The following is a 27642-nucleotide window of genomic DNA, read 5'->3' as shown; positions in this document are numbered from 1 at the left end:
TTATACCTGTTTGCTACAGACTGTCCTTTTGATCTGCTTATGGGCATCACTTTCCCTGGAAGTGTTCAAAATCCATGTAGATGAAGCCCTCAGTGATATGGTTTAGTGGTACACTTCGCAGTCCTGGGGTGATGGTTGGACTTGATGATCTTAAAGGTCTTTTCCAACCTAGTTGATTCTATAATCCTATCACATAGCTTACTTGATCCATTAGGTGCTATTTTCCATGGATCATTCCTATTTTTACATAGGTCTCCCTCTGCTTATCACTCTTTCTGGTGGCTGAGGTGGCCAAGAGGCTGGGGTCTGTGGCTGAGCACCAGGATTTTTCCAGGGAATTCCTACAAGGTGAGCCATTGCAGCCTGAGGATGCAAGTGACCTTCACAGCCCAAGCCAGGTGGCATGTGTAGGGTGGATGCTCAGTTTTGGGACTCAGTGGGATGTTTTCCTCTCGCCTTAAGATGTTACTGGTGCAGTTTATCACTGTATTTATACAAATGACACACTCTTGCCTAGAAACAGTGACAGGCAGGGTCACACATTGAAAAATCAGTGCTTTTGGGAATGCCTGTTTTACAGTCATTTCTATCAGCTCGTAGACAGCGTAGCTCTGCATTAAATGCAGCCTTTTTCTCAGCTCAGAGATGTGCAAACAGCTTCCACCCATGCAGGCTGGAGCTGCAGTAGAAGCTGTACATCCTATGGCACTGCTCACGGCACAGCACTGCTGCCTTGTCACTGCTTGCTTTTATTGCGTGCACTCCAGGCGTTGTTTTCTTTTATTCACAGCAGCCTACAAATGCACATAGCAATGGCTTAGAAACCATTCCAGAACAAGGGAGTAAATATGCATGGGTACAAATCCCAAGGGCAAGGAAAAATTAAAGATGCTTTTCTTCCCCCTGGTAAAGGAGTGATTTTCAGCAATAGAAGCTCCACGCGCGCCCCAGATTTTCTTCTCCCCCTCTCTTTTGTGCTTATGTACCGCAGGGCACTCAGAGTAGTGTGTCATGTTTTCTACATGATGCCATCACTTCAAACCGTGCAGTGAACTCATGGGTTTAGGGAGCTCAGCGTCATTGTCTCTGAAGCTTTCAAAGCTTCGCTTTAGTTTTAAATGCCTCTTTAAGCACAGACAATGCTCCATCAGGCTTGCTGAAACTAAATGAAGCTTATAAAGCTTTGAACGCTATTGTAACATGGTGGGTCCCGCAGGAGACTGCAAAATCCTGCTGTGTGCAAGGATGCACCACGCTTTCAAGTGCATGCAGTGTATGTGCTAAAAAATGTAGGCAGAGCAGGGCAAGGAAAGGACAGAGCGTGTCAGCATATTTTTTGAATTACCTAGCATTTGATTTGATAGGGTAATGGTAACATTGCTTTTGAAAATAAAAGTGTTTGTTATCCTTTTTTCTTTAGTACATGGAGAAGCTTTGTATACATATGTATATATGCTGTATTTATAGTTTTCTTATCTGAGATCCTAAAGCAAGCAGGTATTTCTGAATAGCTCACCTAACCATATCATTTTTTCTCAATCTTTTATAAGCTGTGTTATTAGAATAACTTAATATTGTCCAACATTCATCAAGTCTTCTGTGTGATCATACAGATGCTTGCTTTGCTGTGCAGATTTCTTCAATGAAAAATGCATGAAGAGGGGAAAATGACAGAAAGTAGGCCAGGTAGGCACCCTGCTTCTGGCTGCATTTAATCACAGCCTATGAAGTCAAAGCGAGCTGGCAAAAATTCTGCTTAGAAACAGGAGCACGATGTTTGTCATCCACAGTAATGAGTACGGTGTCATTAACAGCTTACTGGGGCAGTGCCACACTGCCTGTTCGCTTTCCCGTCTCCAGACAGGCAATGGATGGGCTGCTGACCCACATCGGGCATGTAAGATGAGAGTGGTTCCTCCCTGACAAGCCCCAGCAGTGACAACTGGTCATTAATGGTCAGAATTCTGCCAGCATGAGGTTTTAGACACAATTTGTACTTCTTTAATTACACAGACGGGGCAGGCTTTGTCCCAGGGACTCTTATCAGCGTGAATTAGGTTTTAGAAGAACTAGGCTCAGCCCAGGTCAAGCTGCACTCACCAGCTTTGCTATAAACCTTTGCTAGGGATGCGGTGCGGGCAGCACACGATGGTAATTGTCACCAGGGGGAAGAGAGAAACTCTTGTTCCTGTATTGTTTTATTATTGTAATGATGCAGAGGCACCCCGATGGAGATCATGGCCCTGCTCCACTGGGAGTTACACAAACACCGAGGTGGTAGGAGAGGCTCTGCTCCCTGAGAACTGGCTGGCTGAGTAAGCTAGCAGGGCAAGCATCAGGAGAAAAGGGAGGGCTGCTTATCTTCAGTTGTCACACAGGGAGCACTGAAATTTATGGCTGTGCCCTGCCAGGTCCTTTATTTTATGTTCCTCTGCCCTGTGCACTCACCCATGAGATGATCTCTGGGGAGCACACAGCCCATGGCAGAAGTTGGTGGGACTCAGCTCTGCTTGGGTGGAACTGAGCCCCTGAGGATTCATGTTGTCACCTAGCAGAGGGTGTTTGGAGAAGTGCTGCCCCATTCTTTGGTGAAGAATGAGCTAGCTGGGTGAGGAAGTGACCCAAATAAGGCATTATCCCCCCTCAATCTCTCTTTGGGATTTGTAGCTTTATCAGCAGGGACTGGCCACCACTGCACTTGCCGATAGGGCTGACCCCGGGTGTGTGGGATGGGTGTGGGGATGTACAGCCACAGGGCTGATAAAGTGGAGCCCAGCAGTGCAGGGAAGCTGCTGTGGAGGGCAATGAGAGGCCCTGGGCTCCACCGGAGCCTGCTGCAGACCCCAGGACGGGTGTCTTTCAGCCCACACCAATGGGGCTTATCACTACTGATTTCCTGGCTGGGGATGGCAAGGTGAAGATAATGTTCTAGAGCAGGCTAAGTACTTCCTTGAGGGTTTAAAACACCAAGAAGTATCACCTTCAGTTCATACCACCTCTCAAACTGTTCCTAATGGAAACCCCTGTATAGGTGACCGGTATGCTTACGTTGAGCATATGGTGGCTGCAAATGAAATGATGGCATGCTTTGACTAGAAAAGCTTCTGCTGGGGTCACCTCCTTCAGGAATTAATTTTGCCTAGTGTTTCTGTAAAGCTTCATGTCTTTTCTGAAAGGCAAGTTGTGATTCCCATGCTGAAAGTAATGGGGATTTGTAATGGCATTTAGGGCTGGATTAATTGCTGTGCGCTTTACGGTTTGCAGAAGTTTATAGCACTATCTCCAGTCTGCTGCAGGTAAAACTCAGCTCCTTTTCCTTGTAACTCAAGGGCAATGGAAACAGTAAAAAGTAAATATTTCAGCAGCACATCCTACTGTTGAAAACAAAGTTAAAGATCTTAAAGTATGCCAGCACAGGGATTTGTTCTGCATGAATAGTAAGTGTGTGTACAGCATCAAGAAACTCTCCCCTAGCTGGAAACAGCTTCGTCAATAGATCTGCAAGTTTTGGAAATCCACTGACACATCTGCATGTAGCTGAGGGAGCTGCACGGACTGGTCCATGCGGGGTTCATGCGGCAGGACCATCCCCTCCTGGTGCGTCTCCCATCATTCCTCATCCAAATGTCTTAGTTGTTTGTTTTTCCAGGTTGAGTGGGATGAATCTATTTGCTCGGTATTAGTCACTAATTCCTGTGGAACGCAAGAGTACTGTGGTGGCCTGTCAAAGAGGGCCAGCAGGGACATGCCGGCAGCCTTTGTTTCCCCCCACTGCACACCAAGCTCCTTCTCACCTCCCGGTCCACAGTGATTCTAGAGGAGTGAGGCTGCTCTAAATAAAACTGAGTTGCGCCGGTGAGGCAGCAGTGAATGTATGTCAGATGCAGTTGGAAAGCCGTTGGCTGCAGCACTGATGTGTGCACAACCAGATGGTGATGGATGTGGTGTTAGGGGTGCCCAGGCTGCCTAAGGGAGATGTGAGCAGAGAGAGGGGCTGCATCTCACATGCCAGTTCCTGCAGGCAGTGCTGTGAGTGAGGAGGTGCTGCACAGGCCCCCTGCACTGTGGGGGAATACAAAACCTCCCTGGAGGAGTGTGAGGCCAGAACCCACCAACCATGGCTAAGAGAAAATGGGGTGGCAGAAACCAATGGGTAATGGTTGTGGTGGGACACAGGTCTTGGAGCCCCTCCCGTGCACCCAAGACAAATAAAGGCAGGTGTTTTGGCATGGAGAAACCAAAATATCCCATTTCTTACAACTGTAGAATCATAGAATAGTTTGGGTTGAAAGGGACCTTAAAACTCATCCACTTCCAACCCCCTTGCCATGGCAGGGACCCCTTCCATTACAACAGGTTGCTCAAAGCCCCATCCAAACTGGCTTTGAAAGCTTCAGAGATGAGGCATCCACAGCTTCTCTGGGCAACCTGTGCTAGTGCCTCACCGCCCTCATAGAATCATAGAATAGTTAGGGTTGGAAAGGACCTTAAGATCATCTAGTTCCAACCCCCCTGCCATGGGCAGGGACACCTCACACTAAACCATGTCACCCAAGGCTTCATCCAACCTGTCCTTGAACGCTGCCAGGGATGACTTCTTCTTTATATCTATCTACACCTATCGTCTCTCAGTTTAAAGCCCCCTTGTCCTGTCACTACATGCCCTTGTAAAAAGTCCCTCTCCACATTTCTTGTAAGCCTCCCTTAGGTACTAGAAGGCTGCCCTAAGGTCTCCCAGGAGCATTTTCTTCTCCAGGCTGAACAAGCCAAACTCTCCCAGCCTGAATTTATTGAAGAAGTGCTCCAACCCTCTGAAGTAATTCTGATCCTCACTGGGGAGGAAAAGCTTCCCTCTCGGCTTCCCTTCTGCTCTGCTCACTCAGCATCATCCCTGCCCTGTCTTCCCCTGAGCCCCCGAACTGTGAGTGGCAGCTCTCCAGGCTTTCCTGGGGCAGGCTCGGGAGCATCTCAGAGCAATTAGCAGCAGGTACTTTTCATTTCATTTCATTTCATCTTGCACTTGAAAAACAGTCCCAGGTGTATTTTGCTGGTAAAGGGATGCACAGAGGCAGAAGAGAGGGAATGTAATTAGGTTGTCCGCTCCCATCTGATGTGTGTTACACAACATGTATCTCCCCATCTGATTGCAGTGTTCTGCGTTGTGGCCCTGATTTCCTCCCAGTACTGCCATTGCATCCAAAAAGGCCTTCAGAAAGCAGTGTGTTCAGCAGTGCCATGGAATTGGGGTGCCTCTACCATGACTGCGGAAAGCCTTACAGCCTCCCTCCATCCTTCCTGAAGATGCGAGCATACCCCTTGCTTTTCACAGGGGGCCTGGTCAGACCACTTTTCTCACCTAACACTTTGTTTTCAGCTAAAATAGCCTCAAGACTGCCTAGGAGACTTTTCCTCTATGCACCTACCCACTGCCAGCCAGACCTCATTCTGCAGACATGGAAAACACAGTTGAATTCTAGACTCAATTCTAGACAGGCAAACCCTTCAGTTCGTGCTGACATTGGCTTTTAAAAATTCTGTGAGAAAAAGCTAATAATTTACAATAATACCAGCCTATGGTTTTAACTGGTGTTCTCACTGGGGCCAATACAAAAAATTGGCAGGAACAGCTCCCTGCTGAATGCACAGAATGCTCCCAGTGCCATGCAGCCCCTTGGTGGTATATGAAGTTTATGCTGTTATAACCCTCTTTCTCTCTAAAGCAGCTATTCAAGCACCTGTCCAAGCATGGCTGCACATCTGCTGGCAGACAAACACCTAGCCATTCCTGTTTTAAACAGTGCTGTTTCTCTGCAAGCCCCGGGCAACCTGGGCTGCAGGCAGAGGGGTGCCATGGGGTGTGCCGGAGCACTCACTCCTCTGCCTGTGCATGAGCAAGCACGTGCAACAGCGCAGAGAGACAGGCTGGAAAACAGAAGACCCATCTGACAGGCAGAGAGCAGGAAAAAGGGGGGAAGAGAGGAAAGCGAGAGGAGGATGTGGGCAGGAAACAAGACTGCATCACCGTATGTCAGCTGTTGTGCAATGCTGGCAGACACCAAAGTCTTCTCCTTTTGGGAGCAGGTCAGCAGTGTGTTTGCCAGGAGGAGAGGTGTGCTGCCCACATGCAGGCCAGCCTCACCTCTGGCCAAACCTGAGTGGCTTCCGGGTGGGAAAAGCTTTCCTGCTTTTTTTTTTTTTTCTCTGCTAAGCGGAGCAGGCATAGGGTAGCTATCCCGTTGTTGATGGAGACCAAGGTCTCATATGCTCATATGCTGTCTCAGTCCAGAGATGAAAATGGGTTTTGTTACTTGCTTGGCTTTATTTATGAGCCTTCAGTGAGTAAGCACTGTGTTTCCATTGTTTATGTGAGTTACTATGTGCAATCAGTAAGGAGAGAACCAAATGCAGTTCTGGGCTTGTGCAAACCTTGTTAGCAGGTTATTTGCTTTCTGTTTTTCTCAAGGTTTGCAGAACTTGTTTAACAACTGTTTTCCCCTGTAATTTAAGCATCTGAGGGTTTATTTTTTGAGGAAAAGGGACAAGTGTTTAAGAAGGGCATATGAGATGTGTGTTAAGACTGTGCAAGCAGCACATGCTGCTTCTGCTGGGCTTTGTTCTACACTTGTGTTTTATAAACGCCACAGCCATCAGAGACCCACCAAGCACCGGGCCAGTTACTGAGAACCCGAACAGATAAGGACAGCAGATGAAATCCGCTGATGCACAGCGCTGGTAAGCAGCAAGGAATACTGAGGCTGATAAACCTCTCCACCTGTTTCTTTTTCCCAACCGTGTATCGACTTGGCAGCACTTTTCCCAGGAACATCTGCACACACAGAACACCGGATCATAAGGGATATTTGAGTTTTCTTTTCTCCTCCCCCCTCCATTCAGCTTTCCTCTCCGTGTCTTCCCCTCCGCCTTCACGCTGCACCCTGCTTTCCATCCTTCGCTCTTTTTCCCGCTGAAACAGCAGGGGAGCACCGGCGTTCCCACATCCCACACGGGGAAAGGGATGGCACCGATGTCAGCGCACAGGATAAAGGGTGCCGGCAGCTCCTGCTCCCCCCTCAAACCACGCCCCATCCGCACACACACAAACGCGGCCGTAACCCGGACTCGGCACTGTCCTTCCCCGAGGACCCCGGAGCCTCCTCGGGTCCGGGCACCCGCTCCCGGCCCCTCGCCACGTGCTCGGCGCTGCCGCCCGGGGGGGCGTGTCCAGGGAGGGGCGGAGGGGGCGTGCCCGAGGCGTGTCTCGGGAGCGCGCAGCCGCGCGGCGTGCCGTTGGGCGTGTCGGCGTGGTGCCCGCGGCCCCGCCCCGCGCCCCCGCCCAGCTGCAGCACGGCGCGGCACGGCATGGCGGGGCTTCGTTACCCGCAGCAGAGCGGCTACTGCCGCGCGGCCGCCGCCATGAACCTCCTGCTTGGCGTCTTCCACGTCCTCCTGCCCTGCTTCCGACCCGGTGAGGCGCAGGGGCAAGGTGAGCGCACCGGAGGGAGGGAGGGAGCGGGGGGCGCCGCTGCCGCCGCCGCAGCAGCAGCAGCAGCAGCAGCAGCAGCAGCAGTAGCAGCAGCAGCAGCAGCAGCAGCTGCCCGCCTCGGGTGTGCGAGAGCGGCCACCGCCCCCAACGCCCGTCCCTCGGGCGGCTGCCGTGGTGGCAGCCCGGGGGCACAAAGGGAGACGGGACGCGGCTCACAGCCTCCCCCCACACCCTTCCTCCCGCCCCGGTGTCAGCCGGGCCCCGCATCGCTGCCTGCAGGCTCCGGCCTCCTGGCCCCCTGCGAGCGCGGCCGGCCCACCCGCGGTTTCTCTCTCTGCCCCTGCAGCCATCGAGCCCATCCCCGGCGTGGTGGAGCTGTGGCAGGCCGAGGAGGGGGAGCTCCTGCTGCCCGCACAGGTGAGGGGGCGCTTGGGGGGGGGTGGGGGAGGTTGGAGCCCGGGTGAAGGCTGTGAAGTGGGGATGAGACCTGGGGGGTCAGGAGCCATTACGGGGCCTCGGGGTGAGGGGGGGAGTGTGTGGGGCTGGGGGGCGGGTGTGGGGCCGCGGCGGGGGGCGATCGGGGGCGGCCTCGCCCGTTGTCACACGCAACAGCCCCGTCGCCGCCGCGGCTTCCCCCTCCCCGCGCGTTGCCGTTACCGGGCTGAGAATGACGGTGGGGTTCTGAGGCTTTATTCTTCCCCCTTCCCCAGTGTTCTTCCCTTCCCTCCCCCCATTTTCTCTGTGTGCCTCCTTTCTTTAATTAATGCAATAGTGCACGGTAAATACTGGATGTTCATACAAGGAATACCGTGTATTTTGCATTTCTATCTCAGACCTGCTCAGGTGAAGCCATTTCTCCCCCCCACCAGCCCCCCCCAAATGACACATCATTTCTGATACTGTCCCTCTCCTGTCCTAGCTCAGTTCTGTTTTATTCAGCTGCTCTGTTGAGCGCTAATGAGGTTTATTACATTCTGTGCTGGTAAGAGGAGCCGCAATGGTAAAAGGCAGGGGTGGGCTGGTGAGCGAGGAGGGGTGCTGTGCGGGTCTGGAGTTGTTGGCATTTGAGGCAGTCATTTAACTTGCACTCATGGACTCTGCCATATGTTGAGCTGGGCCTTCCTAGACTTCAAGGCACCAGGCTCATAAATGGGAAGAAGCAGTCCCTGGGGACATCATCTTATGTGAGGGAGGAAAAAGAGGGTAATTTATTTCTCTTAAGCCATTATATCATTCTCTGTTTAGTGCTCAACCGCTGATACCTATTAACATTAGGGAAAAAGAGCAGAAATGTTGTTTCTTTCCTCAGCGAGCTAACGATCGATGCTGCTTACCAGGGCCCAGTATTTTGTATTGTGGTGTTATGAAAGTGTCACTTACTGTATATGCAAAGGATTTTATATATATATATATATATATATATACATGTGTGTATATATGTATATATATATATGTTACACTGTTCAGAATTTGCCTGGTGCCAATACAGTAGCTAAGGGAAGGTGCAGTCTCTGTGCCCAAGGATGCTGAAGGAACTCAACCTTTTGCTTGTGCATTCATTACCTTGAAGACTTAAGATGCGTTAGATGTGGAAGCATGTAATGCAGTCCTTTATAGTCACTTCTCATAGCGAAGCTGCAACTGACTGATGACGGGATGTTTACTTCCTGAGGAGATTAGGTCCACTTGGAAAACACTTTGTTCTTGAGCATCCTCATAAAAATGAGCTGTGGTGTGGCTGAAGGAAAACCAGGCACAAATGGCCCATGAACTTGGCGTGATTGAGCATATGGTCCTGCCGAGTCCTTGCAGCCATGAAAGGCAAAGCTGAGGCTGCTGCTCTGCTCCTCTGTTGTTTCTCTAGATGCTGTGGTTGGTATGCAGGAAAGAGAGCAGGTCTTCTGGTTTCAGTTGCGATGGAGTGAGGAGTGAAAATTGCAATAGGCTCATTGAAATACAAGGTGGATGTTAAAAGCCAGATGTACCATTTCCTGAGCACTGATGGTGCATCAGCTGTTTTGCATGCCTTTCCCCTCCTAGCCTGGGGACCACAACAGCATCTGATGCATCCATGACTGCTCAAGCTGAAGAAGAAGAGCCTCGGCTCTTCAAACACAGTTTTAAGACCAAAGCTTGGTTCCAGGCCCAAGCCCGATGCCCAGATTTCTGTTACCTTGTGGGCTTGGTGTCTGTGGCTGATTTTGTAGCTGCCTTTTCTAGTTGTCAGGGAGAACAAAAGGAGACCTCTCAGCCTGTGCAGATACGGCAAGGGACCCTTTAGCACCCCTTCCATGGAGTGTTTCTATGGCATTGCTTTGTGGTTGCTGGTTGTGGCTCTTCCCTGAGTGCCCAAGGAGTCGAGGATTACCCACGCTGCCACGATCGATCCCCTCTGGTGTCTGCAAGGTCCCGAAAGCAGGAAAGCAGTTCAGCATCATCATCCTCTGGGGTGGCTCTTCCTGTTGGTGAGGAGCATCAGCAGAGATGCTGGAGACTTGGGAAAGCACTTCATCCATTGACCCCTGACTGCCCTTTCTTTTTTAGAGGGATGCTTAAACTGCAAGAGGTTTATTGCTTACACGTCTGCACTAAAGTAAAATGGTCTGTCTGACTTGTACAAGGAGGTTGCCCATATTCTCTTCGTTGCAAAACCAGACTTTCTCACTTAAACCCTCACAGAGGGTTGTTGCCTAGTGTTTGTGTAATACAGCAGTGGTAATGCGATGATGAGGGTCTAGTAAGAGGAAGAGCTTCCTTGCTTTTGGGTGGATAATAAATATTGTTTGATAGGGAATATCTGAAAGTTGTTTCATTCATGTATTTAAAGATGGGTCTCAGGGAAGACTTTGGGAACTGGAAGTGCTGTGGTTTCTTGATCTGGTTCTTCCTGTTCCCTTTTGGAGGAGGGTAGGAGGGAGCGTGGCACAGGAGGGCAAGGATTTTGCATATACAAGTGAAAAATCTGGAGAGGGAACTGTGCATGCTCCTCTCCCAAAGCGTCTCCCTCTAACCTGTGTGTTGCAGGCTCCAGGCAGGGATATGCTCTGTCTGCTCACCTGTTTTGCTCATTTCTGGTGGGTTACCAATGCTGCCTGATGGATGTTTTCCCTTTCTGACATGACTTTGCACTATTATCTTATTTTCCATTCATCATCAGCTGCCTGTGACAGAGCAGTTTTGAGCATTCCTTGCTGCCTGCAGAACTTGAGGGTGAAAGTTGGACGGGTTGGTAGCCCATTCAGCCGTCAGGTTGCCAGCGCATGCTTTTGTTCCAAGAGCACGTACCAAATAAAGACGTAGTGTTAAGAGACGAGGGAGGGGGAAGCAAAGCATCTTAATATTTGTAGTTGCTTTCTAGGCCTCTCGCAGCATCGCTTTGTCTATGTGAACTGCATGAATTTGCATGCTGGAGCGCAGCCGCCCAGGGCCCCCGTGCCTCCACCCTGGTTGGTTGTTCTACCTTCTGTTTCCTCTTGCTTCCCTTTCATTGTTTGTGCTTCTCGCGTGCCCCCTCCCAGCTTCCCTCTCACACGTGCTTGTGCTTTCCTTTTTTTTCTTACCCCCTTATGCTTGTGATTCTTTGAGTTTGGCTTCCCCTGAAGCCTGCAGAGCTGTCTGGGGATGGCTCACCTACTGCTCTTGCTCCACAGCCGAGCCTGAAGGGTGTGCGTGGGCTTGCGTGCTGGAGCTGAGGAGCAGCTGCCTGTATCTAGCATACTGATGGTCTTCCACTGGTCTGCAGCTTCCTCCAGCATTTTAATGTTTCTTCCTGGGTTCCCTTTTTGCTTTGAGACAGGCTGGGTTTCCCAGTCAGATGTGGTATCCGTATTTCTTTGTGCCCAGGTCCACTTTCTCTTTGAAGGTGGTGTGAAGTGTGAGGTAGTCACCTTGCTCTCCTTGCCTTGAACTCCTTTTTATAGCAAATGTTCCTGTGGTGGGTGACTGGGGTTTTGATTTTGTTTTTCTTCCCATTATTTGTCCTCACTGTGGAGAAGTGTAGAGCCTTGCCTGCCCTGATGGTTGGGAGATGCTTGGAAAACCAGTGGGATTTCGACACAGAAAATCTCAAGTGTGAGAGGCTTGATTAGAGCAGTTGTGGTTTTTATTCAGACTCCTTATAATTTTGTGGTTTTGCTTGTTTGTTTGTAACTTGTTCATACTTCCTTAAGTAAAATGCTTGGTAAAAAAGCTCCTTTGTGTAGGACTTGACACCTAAGCCCTTCACCATTAAAGGCTGAAAAAGCTCCAAATAGGAGCAGCCATGGTGGAGCACTTCAGTGCAAACTGAAAGGTAATTAGTTATATTTTTTTTGCTGGAGAGGAAAGAGCTCAATGAAAAGCACAGTAAGGGTACGGGGCCTGCTGCCTCCACTGCCACAAGGGTATGAAAGGAGAAGCACTGTGTGGGTGATTGCTGTGAGCATCTGAAGGCATGGGCAGGTGGGTTGGGTACTACCTGCAGAGCAGGGCATGCAGCACTTTTCTTTCAGCCTCTTCACTTTTGAGGGAGGAACTACTTTAAAATGAAATGAAGGTTAAATTGGAGGTCTTGATGTCATGATTGAAAATGACAGTAAGTCATCAAAGGCAACATAGACCAAACTCTTTTTGGTGTCAGTGCCATGCCTGTCTGCTGTGATGGGTTTTCTACCATTCCTGCACAATGCATGTAGGAGATGAGTGAGATGTTTCATTAGAGGAATGCCTTGTGTATGTTTCAGTTTGCTTGCAGATAGGAGATTACAGTGACAGATATTTCATTTTACTGTTTAGGGCTCTTGAATTTTGGATTAAGAGAAAGATGCCACAATATTTGCTGTATTATTACAGATGCTGGGCAAATACAGAGCTGCAGCCTGGGTTTTCACTTTAAAGGTTCTGCTCAGTTCTGAAAGATTATTGTTTTTTCCCATGTAGTAGCAACTCATCTTGAGTTCCTGTTCTTCAGTGCAGCTCAGGGGCTAATAAGGTTAATTGTTCTGGTGGTTTCGAAAGCTGATGAAGACCTTGATCTTGCTTATGTATCTGAGATATGCAGCACTGCAGTATGTCATTAACAGAGGCGCATCCCATCAGCTATGCACAAATTAAATGTACGGAGTCACTGACTTCAAAGCAGGGTTTGTTGGAAGGCACACAATTTGTGTGAAAGCCCGAGACAGACTTGGGTGGGAATTGGGTTCCTCTTTGGGCTGTTAAAGGGCTCCTTCAGCCTCCCAGCTGAGCTTCTGGATGGTGCTGATAGGAATTGGGGCTGGTTGGCCATGCAGATTATGCAGAAGCTGTCAGCCCAGGCTCTTAACACTTCTGTGACAGGAGAGGGGGGCACTTTCAGGGGTGTTCAAGCACAAAGATAAGCACGTGCCCGTATTCAGGATGAGGTTTGGAGGAAGCAGATTTTTTTTTCGTGTCATGATTAGGCCCCTGGGACCTGTGTTTTAGTTTCAGAGCTGCTCCCTTTCTGCCATCCCCCTGTACTATTGTCTGGTCCTATGATAGTTTAAGAAGGTTTGCCTTGTTAAATCCTAGTGTAAGTATACTGTAGCCTGTGGCATATGGAGGAGAGAAGATGTGGAACTCTGTGCATGCTTAAGAGTCAAGGGTGACTTTTCTTTCTGTAATTACTTTTTTTCTTGCACAGTTGATCTTTTATGCTGTGGCTGCATTATAGACTGGGGTGGTTTTTGTCATTGTTGCTTGAGAAAAAGCAAAAAGGAGAAGTGGCAAGATAGCTAGTGTTAAGGATGAGCACTGTGCAATGACGGAGACACAGGTTTCTGATGCCTGGCAGATGTTAAGCCTTTTAAAGGAGGAGTTAAGCCATTTAAAATGAGGATAGCTCATCAGCGTCTTGTGGCAGAGAAGCTGTTTCTGGAGGGTGTGGATGAGGAGTTTTCTAATTCTGCTTGGTATGTACTGAGGTTCTGAAGTTCAAAAGGAGCCTTGAGAAGTTGGGTTTATATTGTGCCCTACCTGTAGGGTCTGACAGTAAGGCTTAGCTGGGTTGTTGGAGGAGATGGCTGGATGATCATGAGGGGCAGGAGCTAGGACCTCTAGATAAGTAGGTCTGTGCTGAAGGGCTGTGTGATGTTGCAGATCCTGGGCAATTACCATGGTGTCTCCAAACACTCTTTAAGGGCATGCATACAGAAAGATTGTCAAATCCTCAGATTAACTTGTCAGTCTAGTTGCAGATTAGGTTATACTATGGCGAAGGCTTTGCTACTGCTGTTGGATGAGCTGCTTGTGGCAAAAAGATTGACGTTTAGATACATCTAGTAGCTTTTGGCAAGAGCTGTGATAATACTAGCCATATTGTCATTATTCTAACTATAGTGTGAATTGTTAATATTATTATTATTAACCATATTTGCTGCCTTAGTATGGTTGCAGTTTCCCCTCCCCCAGCTGCACAAAGCTCAAGTGTTCAGAAATCCTGTGCCTTTTTGAGTATACAAGTAGGGCTGCCTGGTCTGCTTAAGCATCTGAAGCCTGTGGAAAGATGTTCAGTGTTTGTGCAGGTGATTCTTTTCTCTGTTTCCAGTATGTAGTGCAAATAGGAGCAAGAGTCAAAGCTGGTGACTTGGGGCCTGTTCCGTGATGCACTTACATGGGAAATGTGTAGGAGGGGTGGTGGAAGGTGCATTCATTTAATTTTAAAAGTCTTTTTCCCTGCTGCCCCCCATAGTTTTTCATTGCTAGGATCTGTAGCTGTGAAACCAGAAGCAGTAGCTGGGAAAACTTGCCAGCTGTTCCTGGCAGGATAACTGTGACCTCTTCCTGAAAAATGTTAATCTCCCTAAAGTTGTCCCTGGTTTCATCAGCACCGATTGGGTGGCTGTAACATGCTCCATTTTGAGTTGTACCTAGAGCTTTCCTGGAGATCTTGGCTGGTTCAGAGCAGCTACCTGCTTGCTTTAAATGGTTTTCCTGCAGGGAGCTCATTGAACCAGTGCTTGAGTTCATTTCTGTGGACAGCTCAAAGTGGTTAGTTGTGCACTGCAAGCTGGCACAGTGTGTTAACTGCATGTCTCAAAAATTGCTCTGGTCCAGCAACTGAGCTAAGCTGTTGTGTTTAAAGCTTCTGCGCTCTGGTTTCTTTATGTGCTGCTGATCACTGATGAGATCTGGGTTTGGGATCTTGTGGTTCCTATTGGAATATGGTACCTTGCCATTGCTTTTGGTGTTACCACATGATCTGAGTTTCAAGGCATTCTGCATCCTATTTTCTCAGGTGCTCATTAATGAAAGTTACTAATAGGGGTCTGTAATTTGAAGGTGGAGGAAATAGTCTCGCTGTAGTTTGAGGACAATTGATTGGTTTATATTGAAATTGTATGAGTGAGCAGAGTTTTGTATAGATGTATTTGTATAAGTGGAAAAAAACTTGTGAACACTTGGGGAACACAAGTGAACACTTGGGGAAAAAATAACGGAGCAGCCATGTTAGGTCACCATTTGTCTTGGTGAAATGAGCTGAAACCTCAAATAGGATGGCCAGCACCTACCTTACTTGAATCATCAAGGAATCTCTGTAGGAATTCAAGATTTCTGAGTTTCTTTTGCAAGCAAGTCACATGAGAGTCCATCATCAGTGGAGTTAAAAATAGTACATATGTACAGTGTACTCTTTTGCAGTTCTGAGATTCTTACATAGTATTTTCTCTGTTTGTCAGGCTGATTTGGAGGAGGATGTGGAAGAGCATCCACAAGAGCAAAGGTAAGCAAAACTCAAATGAAAACAAAGAGTCGTGAAACTGGTTTTGTTTTTTGCTTTAGGAAATACTGAAGTGTAATTAGACAAACTAATAAAAATTATTTTTTTCTGCTGCATATTAAATAGATTTTCATTACTTGTAGTTCACTGTTTTCTCTACTAATGTTGATATTAATCTCTTCGCAAAACGAGAAAATAGTGCGCAGCATGTGAAAGACTGAACTGTTCTCTTGCATGTCTTTCTTCTTATTCTAAGGTGATTTTGCTTTTACACAAAAAAAAAACCCAACCCGGTATTTATTCTGCTCTATTGTATATTTTGTAGTGAATTCATTTAAACAAGAGGACAATTTTCCATTCCAAAATTTGCAAACATAAGTAGTCTTGGAGTTGTAATTTATACTAAGGCAGGGAGAGAGGCAAGGAAGGTTTAAAGCCAAATGCTTACTAGTGTCTTGCTGTGGAACAATAAATATTCTGCCTTATTTCTTGAAATCAGATAAATAATAAAGCTCTTAAGAACCACAGCCTCAACTCTGCTGTTTCTGATAATATCAGGCCTCCACTGTTTTGAAGGGTTGGGTAAATAGCATCACAGATTATTTTTTAAATACACATTTTGTTTCCTCTGAGCAACCAGATTAAAATGCTTGGACATCTACCAGTGAAACACTTCCTTCCTTTGGTATGTGTTAATGTGGGTACAGCTTTCGGTGCCATGCCAGCCAGAAAGATCACAAGACTTAAAATAAACACGTGTAACACCACTGTGCTCTGATGGCTGCATTTAGCCAGAAATGCTTTTCTCATTTATCTCCATGCCCTTAGCTTGGCTTTGAGAGGCAATAGATCTGATAAAACACAAGCCTTGTTGGGAGCTGGCAGAAGGGGTAAGCCTGGGGGTGGGAAGTGGATGGTTATGATGAGTTTGGTCTGTTCTGAAGCACTTGTTCTGAACACTTCTTTGCACAACTTTCCTCTCCCTCTTTCTGCCCCATTGGGAGCCTTGTCTGAACCCAGCATCCCATTAGGGCTCCTGTGCGTCATCGCCATGCGAATGACAGAAGTGGTATCAAAACAGAATGGGACAATTACTGATGCTTCTGACAGCTGGTACTGATGGCTTGTGCTTTTCCTCCTTGTGTTGCAAAAAGAAGGATAAAACCATTGAGAGCTGGCATTTTCCCTGATTTTCATCTGGGGACTAAAGTGGGTTTTGATGTTACATTTTCACTGCATGCTCTCTTTATTGAGAGGTAGTGAGAAGACAGCAGTCTCAAATGCTATGCTTAAAGTGGTTTCTGAGATTTTTCATTAGTAGGCAGAGATGTAGCTTGGGGAAAAAATATCTACCTGCCTGTTTTTCTCTGGAAGTGGATGGAGTAACGGGCTACTATGGCAATAATAAAAATACCATTGAAAGATAAATAGTTTATGAGACTCAGGAAATAGGAAAAAGTGGTTTTAACTTTTTTTTTGTCATTCAGGTGCTTAAAGATTTTTCTAGTAATTATTTCCAAAAATGAACTTGTTTTGTATAAGTAAAACTTATGAGGTTCACTTGCATGAATGGAAACATCCTTCTATTGTCATACTGAAATGCTTCAGGAAACTTGCCTAAACAGACACTAGGTTTTGCGCATCTCTTAAACCGTTCTGGTTTGCTGCCATATATAAACACCAATCTGTGTGTGCTCTGTATACTGAAGGAATGTTGTAGTGTAGACTTTATAAAGGAGACCTAGAAAAGGTACATTAAGAAGATTAGAATTTATTAGTTTGTTTCCAGATGAATTTTCATTCCCTTAGCTTATATTACTATATGGTGAAATCATGGGGATTTCCTTTTCCTGTAGCAGCAAAACCTGAGAGCTTGCAGTATCTCCATCTCATTGTCTGCCAGTGTGCCCTAGGGAAATCAGCTAAAGCTACTGAAATTTGATTTGAAGCTCATAGAAGCAAAGCACCTTAAAGTAGCAGTGTGAAAAGAAGTTAATGGAGATAGAGAAAACAGATTTTTTTTTTTTTCCCAGAGCTGAAGAAAGTGTAGTTTGGTATCTTAGGGCATAAAGGAGAAAGTCTTCTCCCAGAACATTGTTTTATTCTAATTCTGGGTTAATGGGCTCCCTTGGGAGCTTGCTAACCTACTTTAGATCAAAAAAAGAGTAATGTATTAACAGTCTGTAAACTGACTTCCTGTGCATGTGCATCACAGGAGCTTCCATTTGTGGTGGGCTTCTTGGTTTGCTATTGTTTTTGTGGTAAGTGCACAAGGGGGGAGGATATAGTCTCACTATTTCTGACTTAGGTTTAGCTTTAACAAATACAGAAGTTTGCATGGAGGTAAAAAAACATTGTTAAAATAGCAGGTTTTTGTAAAGAGCTATTTCAGAGGTGAATGAGAAGTGGTTGATTTGGAGGGCTGTGGTTTGCAGCTGCCCTGACTGAGAAAAAGGTAATTAGCAACTCCTAATTTCCAGCCTATTCCCTGGTTGCTCCGAGGCTACCCCAGATTGCTTTCTGCTATTTTGTCTCTCTGGATCAGACTCTGAAATAAGAAATACTGGACAGTAGTTATTTGAGTTGTTGGATGTACTGCCTCAGGCCACAGTCTTTGACAGAATTAGAGCCACATGTATTTGGATTTAACCTATTGAAAAAAGCTTAGTTTCCTTAAAAAAACCCATTTCTTGCGTTTGAAAGTCAGCAGTAAAAAGGTGTCTCCAAGAACAACTGTGGCTCAGGAAGTTTTATTAGAAGAAAGTCAATGTCAGGTGTTGACAGAAATGTTGTTTTGGTTTGGTTTTCTTGTGGTGTTGTCTTTTTGTGTGGTTGCTGTCTCCAACCTCTCTTCACGTGGGTGACTGTTCACTTGCCACAGATGGCAGTAGAAAATTTTGAGGAGTTAGGTGCTTGCTTTTTATTAGGTATTTGCTAAAGCAGCAGAATGAGTCAAATGCAGAAGTCGGGCACAGATAAAGGGACAGTACTGTCAGGTGATATGCACAAATGGTTCTATCAGAATTTTCAGCTCTCCCCTTCAAGAAAGTAGACATTGGACTACCAAAAGAAAAAATAAGTTTTAATATGTATGACACTATTAATCCTTGGTTTTGAGGACTTCTGGAGAAAGGCCTTTCAGAATCCTGTTTCCCAGCTGACATGTTAAATAACATTTGCACTGTATTCGGCTGCTGTACTCAAGATGAGGAGCATGCATTCTTAATATGCGATGGGCATTAATAGTCCACGAGAAAGAAATGCCATACAATATGAAGAGTATGGTGTGCGATTGGTAAAAGGACAATTTCCAGCCCTTACCTGTGACAGGGCATATTTTGCTTTGAGTAGATAGATATCAGCTGCTAGGAAAATGATATATGTGATACAGTTAGCTCAGTCAAGCATTTCTGTTGAACTTTTGCCTTTGATCACTGGGAGAGCGTTTGACCCTGTGGATTGGAACTGCTTGGGGAAGTAGATGGTATCAGCTCCCAGTGGGTTCTTGCTAGGGTGGTAGTGCAGCCCCGGAGTGGCAGCTGGTGCCTGGCACTTTGACCTCTCCTGGTTACCAAGTGGGATTGATTACTCCTAATCCCGTGATTTTTGCTGTGTTCCTGAAGCAGCACTCCAGACACAGAGGAGAAATTGGAAGGTAAAGGTAGCAAGGGAGTAGTTTACTGGTTGCCCAGACAATAAAGCAGTTAAGGTGCATTGACTGCAAAATTACTTGGGGGTTTATCAGATACTTAAGAGATGTGTTTATAACATTTGCCTCAGGAAGAATCCAGAGTGGCTGGGGAGGGTGCACCTGCTTCAAATGAGGTCACATCTGGCAATTTCTCACTGGCCAAAGCTGCATCTCATCTCCAGTCGAGACACAGATGAGTCTGGTGCTGTGGATGGACTGTTAAGACTCTTCAGAAGGGGAGTCATCCTTCAACGAAGCCTGTGGTCTTAGTGCCCTAACTCTGGCAGTCCAGTTCTTTAGAAGCAATGGCAAGGGACTGGTGCTACTGGCCTATGTATGAGATAACTAGCTTGGCTGGTGGCTAAGCCAGGAAATGAAGATTGAAAAAAATAGGTTAGAATCAACTAGATTATTTTCCTTCTTTTTTTTTTTTTAACTGAAAATTGACAATAAAAAATAAAAATAAAAATTGATTTTGTGCCAGAAAAAAAATCCAAATTATAAGAAAAACATTTTATGTTGCTTACTTTTTAAACATGTTGATTAAAGTCTAACTGAGTATCCATTGAGGAAGTGTTTTGAAATGAAGAGCTGAAAGATAGTTTTGATAGTATCAGTGAGTGCTTGATCTGTTTGAAAGGTACCATCCTGAACTAACATTTTCAACCTAAGCTTGTGTTGAGTACCACGATCATTTAGATTGTCATTAAATTTACCTTCCCATTACATGAAGACTTCATAGAATATATGCTTGATTCTGACTTGTGATAGTGAAATTTGCTTTTATTAAGTTTTTAATAGTTTTAATAATTTTTTTCTTTACAAAAGAAGTAGAAATCCTTGTGTGTATTAAAAAAAATCTGCATTTCTTGTGGAAGAAGCTTTTTAGTTAACAATGCGCTTGCATATAGCAACACATTTCTACAGTATGTATGGAATGGGTGTTTTTACTGGGTTGCACACAAACCTGCTTTGCTATTGGTTAACTTTTGTTTTTACTTGATAAGTCACTGCTGTTGTATCCTACTTAACACCAAATCACCAAAGGACTACTAATTTCAAGTTTTGCTGGGTGCCTAAAGAAATGGAATTTACTTTATATAATGTGCTAGGAGTGGAAATGAGATGTCCACACACATACCTATTATTCTTGGGTGAAAATCCCTACAGAAACACATTTGGGAAAACAGAGGGTAATGTGAGACTAGAACAAAAAACAGCTTACAGAAGAAAATAGCTAGAAGGCCGATGAAGTTGGGGGCCTCTTATAGATGAAGAAACAAATTGTTCTAGAAGTAACCGTCAGTGTTACTCTTCTTCCCCTTAAATATGCTTCCACCAGGAACAGCCAGGGTGACAGGTTGAGCTATTGCTGCTTTAATCTTTTATCTCTGTTTTATATGTTGTAATTCATTCACTGATGAACTTTGCCTTGCTGAACTTTGTATTAAATGCTGTTAGGGACAGCTGTCCCCTTGTGTGTGTTGCTTCTTCCAAAATACCGTTCCTTTTGCAGAATTGTGTTGTGTTGATACGGGTTGTAAAAAAAACAGTTTAGTTCTGTTGTTTGTGGTGCTCTTTTTTTTTTTTTTCTGGGACAAGGTATGACAGCTAGCAAATGAGTCAAGCTATCCAGTTATTTATTTGTCCTTAAGTTGCTTTCAGTCACTTCTGAAATGAGAGCAGGGGCCTAGGCCAGCTATATTGTGTTTCACATCAGACACAGAGGAGCTAAGGCTGTGGCCTTCTAAGATCTGGAGTTAATGGTAAATCATAGAATGGTTGGAAAGGACCTTAAGATCATCTGCTTCCACCCCCCCTGCCATGGGCAGGGAAGCCTCACAGTAGCAGAGGTTGCTCAAAGCCCCATCCAACCTGGTCTTGAACACTGCCAGGGGTGGAGCATTCTCAACTTCTTTGGGCAACCTGTTCCAGTGCCTCACCACCCTCACAGTAAAGGACTTCTGTATATCTAACCTGAACTTCCCGTGTTTAAACCCCCTGCCCCTTGTCCTGTCACTACAGTTCCTAAATGGGACAGCCCTGCTGTGTTTTGCAAAGAGCTGACCTGCTTCTGTCCTGGGCATAAGTCCTACTTGACATTAATTGAAATACTTTAAAGGTGATGCATGGCCAGGTTGTTATTGATATCCTGTTGCAATCCCACTTGTCAAAATCTTGCCTGCTTTCACTGAAGAAGCCCTGATGGTATGTGTGCATTTCTCTTGCTGTTGTAAGCCCTCTTTGGTTCTTCCATGGTAAGCCTGATGACTGTTTGATCTGTACATTGGCTTGTATGCTGACCTAAAAAGGACTTTATTATCTATGGGTGACAACTTGACTTTGAGAAATGAAAGCAGTCTTGGTGTGGTAATTGAGAATTGGCACTTGTGCTTTCATATTGCTCACACTGCCTCAAAAAGCCACATAGGCTGTCTTTACCCCAGTTTCTACACTGGTACAAATAGTAGCAGTGACAGTCTCATCCCAGCTGGGGCTATGAGGTTATTGATTGTGCAAGGACAAGTGTATGCGAAGAAGCTGTATGTGTGAATATGTGCTACAGAAGTAACCTATCTCACATAACCTGTTTTAAATGGACAAATAAAGTGCTTTACATTTTGGTGTCCTGCATCTTTCTCTTATTCTGTTAATTTCTTCACTTTTCCCACTTTCGGGTTGCGTGGTGGTTCTTGTGCCAAGGCTGCCTCTGCTCCCTTATCTACTGCAGTGCAGGAGAAGCTGCAAAGGAGCCCAGCCAAATCTGCTGCTCTGCTCGCTGTTGGTGAGATAGATGAGCAGATTAGTCTCCAAAAGTGGGGGGCTGAGAGGGACAGCATCCTCAGTTGGGAGTAATGCCTTATTGAATCAATAGCTGTTGGGTAGGAGAAGGGAAAACCATTTGCATCTGTGTGATGAATAGCCTTGGAGGCTTCTCCTGTAGCCTATGCTTTGGGGCAAAGTCCACCCAGAATGCATGGTCTTTATGATGAGGACAGTGCTGATCTGAGCAGGTGGGACAAAAGAGCACATGGTGTCTTATTTATCATTCTGTGTTAGTTTCAGTACTCTCTGCAAAGCTACACAGGAGCAGATGCAGGTTTTTGTGGTGACACAGGCTGTGAGTGTCGTCATTCAGCAAACACATGGGGGTGGTCAGCTCTTGCTGCCAAGCAGCCACATGCTGCGAGTGCCCTGCAGGTCCTCTGTGTAGATGGCATTTTTCTTGTTCAACTTAACCTTCCTTGTTTGGAAAAAGGGGACATTAAAGGGGGTGTTAGGACATGCTTGTATGCTTAGAGAGCAAAAGAAGGCAAAAGCAGGTGCTGTGGCATGTTTGTCCTTGTTCTAATCCTTGTAAACAGTGTCCCCATAACCCATGCATACTGCTTCTATAGGTAGTTCAGAATAGGAACTCTCTTCTTATGCTTCTACTTTTACATTTTAATACACTAATAATGAATTCCAAATGCGTGTTAATCTCAGGCTGATCCCTCTGATTTGTGGGCAGTGGGCTACGAAAGATTTTGCTTTATATCTGTAATTTATTATTAATAAATTATTTTTATTTCCTTAATAGCTGCTTCTTAGTTGCCCTTAAAAGAGCTTAATTTGCTGTAATTTTAATATTATGCAGTTAAATGATAGATATCTGGAATAATAGACTGATGTCAGCAATCTGAAAATTGATACCCTATGTGCATTTAGAGTCATAGTTTTTCTGTTGCTGCATATTAGCAAATAATGACAAAATAAAAAATAAAAAGCCAAAAACAAACAAACCAACCCAAACCCAAAACAACAGCTTGTTTCCTTTCAGGAATTTGCACTGTTCACTCATGAATAAATCCAACCTTGTGTCTTACAAGCTTGGTGTAAAGTTCCCTGAAGTCTTTCTGATGCAGTGTGTTAGAGTGTTTTAGGCAATGCTGTTACCTGCCTATTATCTTCCTGGAGACTCAAAGGTAAAGCAAACCTGGCTTGTGCTGTTTAATGTATTTTTGTTTGACAGGGAAAGCTACACTCCCACCCCAGCAGTGGCTCTGGGTGGATGACTTGTAGGCGTGTAGGTGAAGAAGCCCTTTCAGTAATTTTGGTGTTTGACATAGTAGCATAAGTGAAAACAAAGCAAATAACTCATCTCTACCACTTTCAGTTCAGTCTTGTTATAAATTCAAGCCTAAGTTTAAAAAGCCCATCTTAGTTACATTGGCTTAAACATTTTTTATCCGCTTTCTTGAGTAGCTGCTTTGGGAAAAGACTTTCACTTTGTGGTGGGTATTGCAGAATGACCAACTTCATTATGACAGAATCTTCAGGGAGAGGAAAAGTTCATCAAATATTATACTTGCTTCTGACAACAGTGTGTATTAACCTTCTGCAGAGTTCTGAGTGCTCACTGCAAAAATTGGCTTTGTATTTATAGAAGAGTTTGCTTTAATCAAATAAGCTGATTGCTTAGGAGAAACACGTTGATCACTATGAATAATTTAGGTATCTACTATCAGGGGTCCACCATTCTATGTTATGTCCAGGCTGCCACCTGAGATAAGGAAGATAGAGGGCAAAGCTGGCTGTGTCAGCTTATTTTCTTCTCCATCTCCTGCCCCCAAAGTGTCATACGACACAGAGAGTGTCACATGTGTACAGAGACACCTTACTTTCTGTAGAGCAAAAGTGAACTTTGTATAAATTTGAAACATGGGAATTCCTCACTCAAAACCAGTCACTGTAAGTTTTCTTTTGCTCGGAATTGTGAGGTAGAGAGAGAAGGGAAAATGTTTTTTAAGAGGAGGTTGAAAAGTAGCCCTGTGGTTTTGTTTTTGGTGAAGTTTTCATCTTCTGACAGCCACTTGTCTGCTTCAGGATACTGTTGCAGTAGCTAGTAGGCTGTAATCAGTGGTTTACCATCTCATCTACCTGGGTACCAGAACTCCACAGATGTCAAAATTAAGAATTTTGAAGCGCAAAATAATACTTTTTGCCTAATAAAAGCCAACTTCTACTTCAGAACTTCATGAAGACAAATGAAGAAGCTCTAAGGACTTGAAAGTAAAAAGTAAAGATAGTGAATAATTTTCAGTTCTGTTGAAAGTACGGACTGTGTTGACTCTGGGTCGTGGTTTTGTGCTTCAATTAGGAGTTTGGCTTTCTGAGCTAGGGAAAAAAAGTGTTAAAATGTTTGCTCACAACAGGAAGGTCCTAAAGGAAATGTGAGAAATACAGAAAACAACTCACTTCTTTTTTTAAGCCTAGAAATTGTTCTTTTGAGTGATCAGATGGTGATGCTTGCAGTAATGTAGCTGAGTTTGCATTATGAAAGACCTCTGTTCCCTTACAGCCCTAAGATTTGAAACTGGTCTGGCCTTTGGAGACACTTGTATATCAATAGAATGATAATTTCACACACTTCAAAGTGCTAGGAAAACTTTCAGAAACCTTGAATGATATATCTGAAGAAGAAAAAGTGACCTTAAGTCAAAAGTATTCTGACATACATTCTGTTTCTTTTGAATATATAAATTGTTATCTATTCCATCATTTCCAGGTTTTTTTAATTGCTGTTCATTGTTTTAATGCTCCTCTCCAAGATATGGTTATTTTCTGAGAGACTGAAGCATAATTCCATTGTCACATATCTCTGTACCTCTGTCTCAAAAAAGAAAAAGTTAACTCCAAATTAAATAGGCAGTTTCAGCTCTGCAAAGCAGAAAAAGAGATAAATGGCCAGTTCGTGATCTGCTTACCTTAGTTTCTGCTACTATTAGCATATACATGTTGATCTCCTGCATGGGAATTTCCTTGCCTTTTAATTATGTGTGAATGCTTATACCTGATATAGTGGAAGCTAATAATCTCTCTTGTTCTACTGTTCTTTGTTCTTTGCCCCCTGAATTCTGCCATGTTCTTACAGCCCTGTTTTCCCTCTTGATTTACTGGAGGGCTTCTCCTGGTCACCTGTGTGGTGAGTATATGATTAAAAAGCTTTTGTGACTCTGAAGAGAGAGTCCAGAATGGGATTGTTATACAGACTCTTATATTTCTGGAAGCTTTAGAGACTGGCTTTGAGTCACTGTAAGTGCTGCCATCAACTCCTGCACAGTTATTAAAGAGCTGACAGTGTTTGGCAAGCAGTGGATCCAAATGTTAGTGCTTAATGACTTTTTAAATGTGTTGGCGCACTGAAATCTTGACCTTTCCCGTGAAGGTGCTTCAGTTATTTCTGTGATTTCTAGTTATCAAAATTAAGCCAAAAAGAAGAGGCCACCTGGCATCCAGCTTCCTGCTGATGCTCTTTCCCCTGTGAGCACTTCTGAACAGTTAGTTCCTCTATGGACAGCACATGGGTTTGGTGGGACCAGGCAACTCTTTGTAGTCCTTTAGCCGTAGGTATTTTGTTTCTTGTCAGTGGGGACAGAAACAGGCTCAGCAGTCGTGTATCAAACCGAAGTTGGCCTATACGGATACATGTGCCTGAGTGCCAGCTCCTGGCAGTTGGAAGATCAGTCCATGTTTATTGGAGCAGCATTTGGGAATACACTTGGGACAAAGAGGGACTTCGGAGACTTCTTGGGCTCTGAGCCAGCAGTCTCAGTGTGATGTGTTTAGCACTGGAGAGAGAAAAAACAGATGTGTGCTTGTTTGTGTGTTATTTGTGAGGAGGATCCTTTGTCTGGTTTCCAGGGTCTTGAGGTTCCTGTACATTGTGTTGCCTTTTAACTCCATGGCTGTAGTGTGCTTGGAGGAGAGGTGCAGCTTCCACAAGCCATAGAAAATGCCAGGAAGGCACTCGGACCTCGTCGCCACTCTGTGTCAGAGACCCAGAGCAAAGGGCACCATGTTCTCAAAGCTTTTCTTGGTGAGAATATGTAAAAGCTGTTAACTGATCATCTGTTACAGGCTAGATGTTTTATAAACAAGTATGTTCTATGGATACATTTCACTCTGTCTGAAACCCATCTTCAAGTTGTAGTGTAGCAGTTGTCATTGCACAACAGAGCTGAAACTTTAGAGAGTTTAGGATAAAAAGCAAAACTGGTCAGTTGAATTATACTGAAATATCTGACAGTACAGTAGATTTATTTTCTTTAAGGGTAAATTGTTGGGATTCATACAAAGGAATTGGTAGACAATAAAAGCTGTAATTTTAAAGTTTAATTACTTTTGTGATTGCTGCTACCAAGGCACTGCTTAGAGTATGGATATATGCATTGCATGGAATTTCACAGTTGTAAATACTAGATGCTGTCCTGAAAGATTTGGTTGCATTTGCAGGAGTTAATGCAGAAATTACAAAGTATAGTTGCTCTCTGAAATTGAAACATGAAAGATTTTAATTTAGGACCAAAGTTATTAGTAAGTGACTGTCATCACCCACAGGGCTGGGACAGTCATGGTTCAGGTGCAGTCTGGCCACTGGGAGCTTGCTCCTGGCTGAAGCAGTGCTGTAGCACATCAGCTCCCGCACCATGCACTAATCACAGATCCAAAGCATTTTGGAGGAGTGATGCTGTCAGTATTACTAACTACTGCCCAGTATCAGGGTTACATACCTCTGTCCACCTCTGGGTGAAGAGGCACTGGGGTTTTGCTGGGTGATGTGGGAGGATGAGGGGTGATTTTTCTTTCCTCTCTCATTAAATCCCTGCTGTCTGGCAGGATACGCAGCAGTGTTTGCCTTGCAACAAACTACACTGCAAAATTGCACTAAGCACTGGTTTTTCCATTTAGTCCCCTCTGGGCTTATCAGACCCTTGTCCCAGCACAGCTCTCTCTGGAGAGACTGGTACAAATCCCATGGATGCAGCAGCCCACAGCCATTACCTGATGGGGACCCAGAGTCTGAGAGGCCAAGCATCTGAGGAGAAGGAGGGGGCAGCAAAGTGGTGGTTAAATGGGGAAGACCAGTGATGTTGTTGAGGCCATGAGACTATTTTGCAGTGTTGTTTCCCTGTAATTACAACAGTGCGATATCCTATGTTGCCATTGTGGCATCTGTGCACTGCCCATCTGTTGCCTGAGTGCACGTTAAGGATGGAGAGTGTGCCAGTGGTCAGATTGCATCATGATAAAAATGTTTTCCAAAGCAATGGAAGAGCTGTAAGGACAGTAGCCAGTCAAAGTTGCCTGCCCTGTGACCTGGGGCTGGCCCTTGGTGTCAGGCAGGTTCCATCCCCACTATCAGTATGTGTTCTCATCTGTGGCGAAGCACTTGAGCAGTAGTGGAGGACTAATTCTGGAACAGAGCTTTAGATGTTGAAAGGCTGGTCACCTTTGGCTCTCCCTGCAGTGAGAAAGGTTTCACCAGAGGATGGTCAAAGGGACTTTAATTTAGCTTCTTTGAATTGTTCTCAGGAGCAGGTTGTTTTTCCCAGCGCTTAGGGAGGGGGAATGACAGGTTTCCTAAATTTGGAGACCCAGATGAGGGAGTGCTTGCATCCCCCCGAGCTTTCCTGCCTCCGCAGTTTCCCCTTCTCACTGAGGGCAAGGTGGCAGGTGCAGCTACAGTAGCTTTTTCAACCCTGCAGCATTTCTGACTTGCACAATGAACCTGGCTGCCCTCTCTGCTCAGGTTTTTGTACGGATTCAGAGGCTTGAGACACCCAGCCTCAGTCTGTGGTGTTATGGGGCAGTGCCTATGACTGGCAGTCTGCACCTTGGGTACCGCAGGACTTTCTGCTGCAGAAGCAAAGGGCACCCCAGCAACCTCCAGACCTTTCTTGGGGAGCTGCTGCTTACAGCTCCCTCAGC

The 27642-nt window shown here is 45.3% G+C and overlaps 1 protein-coding gene across 8 annotated transcripts in view; it reads left to right on the top strand.

Moving 5' to 3' along the window:
* The first annotated feature begins 7340 nt into the window (after nt 1–7340).
* Nucleotides 7341–27642, top strand: part of TMEM131L (transmembrane 131 like) — an 81813-nt gene continuing 61511 nt past the window's right edge. For all 8 annotated transcript variants that reach the window (XM_034064620.1, XM_034064621.1, XM_034064619.1 and 5 more), the window contains exons 1-3: nt 7341–7483; nt 7830–7900; nt 15160–15203. In XM_034064620.1, the coding sequence (XP_033920511.1) occupies nt 7360–7483; nt 7830–7900; nt 15160–15203 (239 nt within the window). In that variant the 5' untranslated portion in view covers nt 7341–7359. The remainder of the gene's footprint in view (nt 7484–7829; nt 7901–15159; nt 15204–27642) is intronic.

The sequence above is a fragment of the Melopsittacus undulatus genome, chromosome 7 (genome assembly GCF_012275295.1).
Source record: "Melopsittacus undulatus isolate bMelUnd1 chromosome 7, bMelUnd1.mat.Z, whole genome shotgun sequence".
NCBI lineage: Eukaryota > Metazoa > Chordata > Aves > Psittaciformes > Psittaculidae > Melopsittacus > Melopsittacus undulatus.
This window is presented reverse-complemented; position numbering and strand designations above follow the sequence as displayed.